General features: G+C 41.2%; 1 protein-coding gene across 3 annotated transcripts in view; it reads left to right on the top strand.

The window, feature by feature from the left end:
- Nucleotides 1-562: 562 nt before the first annotated feature.
- Nucleotides 563-7,321, top strand: part of sult4a1 (sulfotransferase family 4A, member 1) — a 42,346-nt gene continuing 35,587 nt past the window's right edge. For 2 of the 3 annotated variants that reach the window (XR_001776228.1, XM_017302927.1), the window contains exons 1-2: nucleotides 563-733; nucleotides 3,023-3,103. Coding sequence is in view for 2 of the 3 variants with exons in the window: in XM_017302927.1 (XP_017158416.1) it covers nucleotides 578-733; nucleotides 3,023-3,103 (237 nt within the window). In the remaining variant the exon portion in view is untranslated. The remainder of the gene's footprint in view (nucleotides 734-3,022; nucleotides 3,104-7,321) is intronic. The other variant, XM_017302928.1, reaches the window with a different exon arrangement.

The following is a 7,321-nucleotide window of genomic DNA, read 5'->3' as shown; positions in this document are numbered from 1 at the left end:
TGCTATCTGAAACCTAAAGTGAGCTAAATTTTTTTCAGATTTTTTGCAGTGTTTTAAGCCATCTCTCGTTGCTCTAGCTACTTGGGAAAGGGTAGTCCATCTAAACCACCACCGGGCCTGTTTGGCGAAAAAGGCAGGCTAAACCACATATACCTGTATAGCTGTGTGTGTGTGTGTGTGTGTGTGTGTGTGTTGGTTGGCTGAAGCCAGGTCCTCACCTGGCTTCAGGAAGATGTCCCATTTTCTGAATCCATGCAAGACTCACAACATATCGTGGTCTTGTCTCTTCGATATGTAGAAGAAGTTCTTTTTCTGATTCCTCACCCAGAAACCGACATGGGAGACTGAAGTCCTAGACAACAGAATCCCCAAGTGGGAGTTGAGCATTGTTGTTCTAACAAATATATTTTTCTTAGTTTTAGATTGCTCATTCAATATTCCAACAATGTATTTATAGTAGAAAGAGAACAAATGTGTCCATTTTGGCTTCATCTTTGCTCAATAAACAACATGGTGAACAGTGTTTATTTTACCTTTTGAAATTATATTTGAATGAGTTTAGAATGTCCCTAATGTCATGGTTCTTATGTCTCTTCATGCAGGAACCAGCCTGCTGCAGGAAGTTGTGTTTCTAGTGAGTCAAGGAGCAGATCCTGATGAGATTGGCCTTATGAACATCGATGAGCAGCTACCTGTCATAGAATACCCTCAGCCTGGACTGGATGTCATACAGGTACAACTAATATCTGATCAGCATTCAATAAGAACCTTTTTAATGTTACAATGTGCTTGGATCAATTTCTGTTGGACTTCATGTGAGGGAACTTGTCACCTAGAGCTGCAAGGATGGTAGAAAGCCTGCAACACTCAGCATCCAGGAATCAGTAAAGGACGAGTAGAAGCAGCACCAGAACCCACAGCAGACATGAGGCATCACCAGAGAGTAGCCATATGAGGCACAGAGGCAGGGCATCAGTGAAGCCCATGAGCAGTGGTCTGCAGGACAAAGAGGCTCAGGACAAGACATAGGGCATAGATCCAGAATTCTTAACATATGTTATGCTACTATTATTGTTGCAATTACATTATTATTTTTTAAATATTAAAAATAATACAGGAAGGTCATGAAGGATCTGGAGAGACCCCTGTTGGCCCACTTAAATAAGCAGACAAACTCATATCAGGACCCCTGCAGTTTGCTTATCACCATGGAATTGGAGTTCAAGATGCCATCATACACCTGCTTCAACAAACCATCAAACCCACTGTCACCTGGTCAAAGCAGGCAGGACTGTGAGGATCATGTTCTTTGATTTCTCCAGGAAATTTAACACAATTCAGTCTGACAAATCTGCTTTGTCAGAAACTCCAGAAGACACAAGTGGAGGCCTCAATAATTGTCTGGATCTACGACTACCTGACAGACAGTTTGAGAGACTGAAGGACTGTGTGTCTGACCAGGTGGTTAGTAGCACAGGAGCACCACAGGGTTCTGTACTCTCACCATTCTTTTTACTCTGTACACTTCAGACTTCTAACACAATTCCGACTTCTGTCATCTAAAGAAATACTCTGATAACTCTGCAATTGTCGGGTGAAGCAGAGATGGCTCATGTTCGTTCCTGATGTTCATCACCGCCAACAATATCCTGACTGAGACGAAGAAATGAGAACCTCTTTAACAGAAAAATCTGCGACTGTTGGCCAGTTTTCTTGGTTCTTGGGGGCTTAGCTGCTGCTGGGCGGACTGTGTGCCTTTTTTAACCAAACTGCAATGCAAAACCTTACCAAGTATTTCTGTCTGACCGTTTTGTATCATGGTGGGAGAACAATCATCTCATCTTGAATGTAAACAAAACAAAAGAGATGGTTGTAGAATTCAGAAGAATCATTGTTCGATCAAACCCTGTTCCCATCATGGGAGAAGAAGTGGAGATGGTTGAGGAATATAAATACCTCAATGTTCATCTGGATAACAGACTGGATTGGAGACACAACAATGAAGCAACCTCACCATTTTCTTCAAGAGACTATCATGGAAAAACAGGGTCTTCAGTCAGAGACTTCTTCAGATTCATATCAATTTCGTCTGCTACAGGAGATCTTTCCTGCCAACAGCCATCATCATCTACTATAACTCTTTGAAGAATTTGAATTAATATGAGTAGCAACAAGTTTTTTTTTGTAACAAATGGATCTGTAAATTATCGATATATATAAAAATTATTTTGGAGATTTAGTGTAAAAAAAAAAAAGGCAGAGAAGTTTCCAATTTTTAGGGTAATTTATTTGTACTTTTTTTTGCAGAAAATTGTTTAATCTGTTCTCAGCAACATGAACAGGGTTTAGGTCAGTCTCCTACTTAATCCTGCTACAGGATCTTCGTCCTGACTGAGACGAAGAAATAAGAACCGCTTTAACAGAAAAATCACCCTTGTCCCTTAGTGAGATTAGGAGGGTTGCTGATGCCTATCTCCAGCTAATGTGCTACCCTGCAAGACGCAGGGAAGCACAGGTTAGTCCTGTGTCTCTACACACAGAGACAAACAACCACACACTCACACCTAGGGAGAATTTAGAGAAGCCAATTAACCTGACAGTCATGTTTTTGGACTGTGGGAGGAAGCTGGGGTACCTGGAGAGAGCCCACGCATGCACAGGGAGAGCATGCAAACTCCATGCAGAAAGACCCCGGGCCGGTAGTCGAACCTGGAACCTTCTTGCTGCAAGGCAACAGCTCTACCAACTGCGCCACTGTGCAGCCCCTCTCCTACTTAATGTGAAATAAAAACAACAACAACAACAAAAGCATGGCTAGTTATGTAGTCTGTATTGTATGTAGCAGTTTCTAAATTTGTACCATTCCTGGATTGAAGCTGGAGGGACAAAAAATAATTCCAAGGGCCTGTATTGGCTCTGGAAACCTATATTAGGCACCCCACATTAACTAACAACAAAACTTTACAAACCTTTTAATTCTTGATTCTAGATTGCTGAAGTGATTGACTCTGTTCTTCTACAGGAGCTGACCTCCCCTCGCTTGATAAAAAGCCATCTTCCCTACCAATTTCTCCCTACAGCTATGCACAATGGAGAGGCCAAGGTCAGTGCATGTGAGGCCATGTGTGATTCAGTATCTCAAAGACGTTATTTGAATAATTTGGTCTTCTGCTATCATCAGAATATGCCTTGAGTTTATAGGATGTTAGAGTATGACTCTGCCTTAGGACTTTGATCTTCCAATGGATATTGGATCTTGTACTTTTTCCCATTAATGTAACATTATCTTACAACGGTTTAGTTTAATACACTGTAAAAACTGATAAGTTAGTCGAACTCAAACAATTTGAGGAAACCAATTGCCTTAAACAGTTTAGCTTTATTAACCTAAACAATTCATCTTAAGGGGGGAGTTGGACTAACTACCTGAAGTTAAAAATAACATTTGCAAACTGGTAAATTTATTGCACGTCAGCTACTGTTTACATTGTGCTTTTACTATTTAACCAGGTTGACATGTACCAGAGTGCTGTTTGACAAAGGATGAAGAAATCCAGGATAAAAGACATCGCATCAGTTTATCCTGACTATTAGTTTCATAAAAACCAAACCAGGCTGAGGAGGTGCAACTATGTGGAGCCAGGCTGAAGTAATTCAGATGAATGCGCGTCCACAGATTTCTCCAACAGACCAATGAAATCGATGACAGATTCACTGATGCTACGCTGATGCTAGATGAACAGCGTATGCTATACCTTACACCAAACTGCTTTAGATGGAGGATTATGAGGAACTGAAGCACATCATAATAATGAAAGGAATGCTGCTACAATAGCAAACAACAGTGGATCAACTAAATGCGTAATTAACCTAAAATCTATATTTCCAAACTCTACTAAAAAACAAAGTCATATCTGTCATTTACTCATTACTTAAAGTGGATATATCATGCATTTACATCCTTCCTATATTCTATAAAATTTGAATTAATATTAGTTACCACAACATTTCATTTCCCTTTGGGATCAATATTTTTAAGTTCAATTTTCACATGTAAATCATTCTCTTATGTTCTATATAAAGTAGGACCATAACACTGCAATATGATTGCAATGCTTTGGTCTGAATTTCTCCTTATTGGTGCTGCAAACTCCTCATTTACCTGTTCTGAGGCGTTTTAGAGGAACTGCGGTCTTTTTAAACATTAAAACGCTTTAAAGGGGGAAGGGCGTTCCACCCCACTCGGCTATTTTTATAGTTTAATAACAGCGATATAATTATCTACCGGCAGAAAAGCTTTTTATTCATATATGCATATCAGATACCTATTAAAATATTAATGCGACCACAATTTGAATGAAGTAAACAAAACCTTGACATAATTAAGGAGTTAGATAAAGGGAGCATCAAGAACATCACTGGATGCATTTCCACATGTTCTCCAAGTCAAAAATAGCAAAAACAAAGCCAAGTAATTATAATAAAAATTTAAGCTGCAAGCAGCCTCGAAATTATTGATACGAAGCATATGAGACCCATATGCACGTCACACCTCCTCCTCGTGGAACTATTGGCCACCGCAGGGGTTCCGGCATCGCCGCCCACTCGGCACCGCAGACGTTGTCGCGCAGTTTCCCTACCCATCCGCCAGGCGATACGCATCAACGCGTTCGACAGCACTCCATCAGAGGAGATATAGCTGACGGATTAAGCTATGGAGCGCAGTGGAGTCAAATTACAATGTATTCCTAATGGGCCCTGTAGAAATTCACAAGCGTCAATCTTAACAAGTTTAGTGCAAATCGGATGAAGCATGTGTGATTTAGAGAAGATCGTATGCAAAAGATGAGGGATTGAAATTCACTGTTCAGCCACGCCCGTATGTTTAGTCAGCAGTCAGCATTCACAGAGTTCATCATCATGTCATTTTATGTCAGTTGGAACAGGATTAAACCTTTATGAATCATAGAGTAAAAGTTTGACATCCTGCAGAAAAAACAGGTAAATTCCTGTTGGAGGGGGCGGGGCTAAGGTGATGTCATCAATTGACCACGTGAATTTCATCAGGGCTGGTCTATAAAGACACATGGAAAGTCGGATACAGTTCTGACCTTGCCTGTGGAAGTTATTGCACCTTGATGTTTCATGGCGAAAAGTCAGTTTGACACTTAGCCACGCCCGCCTGCTTTGATGTTCAAAAACATTGTAGGATAACTTTTGACCTACAATGCCTCAACTCTTCAGACCAAGAGTTCAGAATGATTTTGAAGTAGGTCAAACGCTGTAGGACTAGTTTGATCACATACGACGTCAATAAAATGGGCATGATGGCGGCTTTGATCTAAAACGGCCGACTTCCTGTTGGGTTTGGACCATGGTTTTCAGAGACTTTTTTGTAGGTCCTGACAAGATACACATGTGTACCAAGTTTCATAATTCTGGATTAAACCATGGCTTGGGGCTGATGATTTAAAAATTTCTAGGGGGCGCTGTTAAGAAATTAGGTCACGCCCACCAACGATTGTTAAAGATTCCTGTTCGGGGGTGAATAAGGATTGATCCCAGTGAGTTTGGTGCAGCTTGTCTTGAAATTATGGAATTCAGAGCCAAACGTATGGCAACGGCGTTACAGGTCACTTCGCCACGCCCACCTGCTCCATCAAATGACAATGACAATAAAATTCTTCTGATTCTGATTGTAGTTCATCGGATGGTGATCAATCACTGAAAGTTTGGTGCCTCTGAGTTTTTGTGTAAGAGATATAACAGTTTCGTGTTTCATAGAGAGTAGTTGAACTTTGACCCCTGGGAACTCCCCTTCAGCAAGCACGAAAACGCAAACCTGTGATAACTTTTAATCAGCCACGCCTTATGAATGATTTGACCAAGTTTGAAGCTGATCGATGGAAATTCCTGGGAGGAGTTCAATCAAATGCGAAGGCTGTACAATGTCAAAATGGGGTCAAAATCGGAACTTCAATCTAAAATGGCCGACTTCCTGTTCAACTTGCACTATGACATTAATTGTATTTTCTGTGCGTCTTGGGGAGCTCTACAAGTGTGCCAAATTTCATGTCTCTACGATAAACTAAGGTCATAAGAGAGGGTCTTTTGAAAGTTGCTAGGTGGCGCCGTTGAGCCGTTTCTTGTGCGATTTTTGCGATGACCTCAATATATGTAAATTTTACACGGGCTTTATGCATCCGCCAAGTTTGGTGAGTTTTTGAATATGATAAAAGCCACCAAAAAGCCATTTCATTTGGGAAAAGAAAAATAAGAAAAAGAAACAGTACAATTACAAGAGGCCTTCGCAGTGCTTAGCTGCTCGGGCCTAAATACAATACAGTTTTATCCTCAAGGAGCTAAAAGTTAGCACACAGCGCTAACAGAAGCAGAAGGCTAACTAAATGCTATCAAACCAAGGACATCATTATAAGCTTTGCTGTCAGTTAAGTGTTATGTCTAACCAACCTCTATGTATGAATGATTGCTCTATGAATAACTTTTTTATTAAACACAAACACTGCCATAAAATTGTCTATCACTGCAGCGGCCATCCCACCCCATGAGGGCCGTGGTGGGGGTCCCTTATTTTAATTTCTGAAAGGTGGCAACCCTAGACATTATAAACTACACAGAGTTAATCGCAGAGGTAATTAAAATCAATCAATAAAAATATCCTATCTGAATATCATCTCATGGACACTGAACTAAATGAGTCTTTCTGACCGAGAGCTGACAGGGTGTTAAGGAGTTATGGACCGGATATTTTGGAGCGTCTGGTTCAGTCTGGTTCAGAAGTGCATTCCAAACTTGTGGTTGAAATAGCATCACTAATTACAGAACAGAATAAAATAAAGACAATACAATGCTGTGTTCATCATGGAAAAATTATATATGGACCGAGCTAAGATCTTGTGGGACGTCCAGATCCAGACAGACAAAATGGTAATGGCGAACCAACTGGACATTGTGGTAGTGGATAAACAACAGAGGAAAGCCATTGTGGTGGATGTAGCAATACCAAGTGATTACAACATCAGGAAAAAGGAGCACGAGAAACTGGAGAAATACCAGGGGCTCAGAGAGGAACTGGAAAAGGCCTGGAAGGTGTAGACCACAGTGGTGCCTGTGGTCATCGGGGCCCTCGGGGCAGTCACCCCCAAACTGGAGCAGTTGCTAAAACAGATCCCAGGAACAACATCAGACATCTCAGTTCAGAAATGTGCCGTACTAGACACAGCCAAGATACTGCGCAGAACCCTCAAGCTCCCAGGCCTCTGGTAGAGGACCCGAGCTCAGAGGATGAAACAGACCACCC

This window comes from Poecilia reticulata, linkage group LG23, assembly GCF_000633615.1.
Source record: "Poecilia reticulata strain Guanapo linkage group LG23, Guppy_female_1.0+MT, whole genome shotgun sequence".
In the NCBI taxonomy this organism is placed as follows: Eukaryota; Metazoa; Chordata; class Actinopteri; order Cyprinodontiformes; family Poeciliidae; genus Poecilia; species Poecilia reticulata.
Note: the sequence above shows the minus strand (reverse complement) of the source record. Positions and strands in the feature narration are given on the sequence as shown.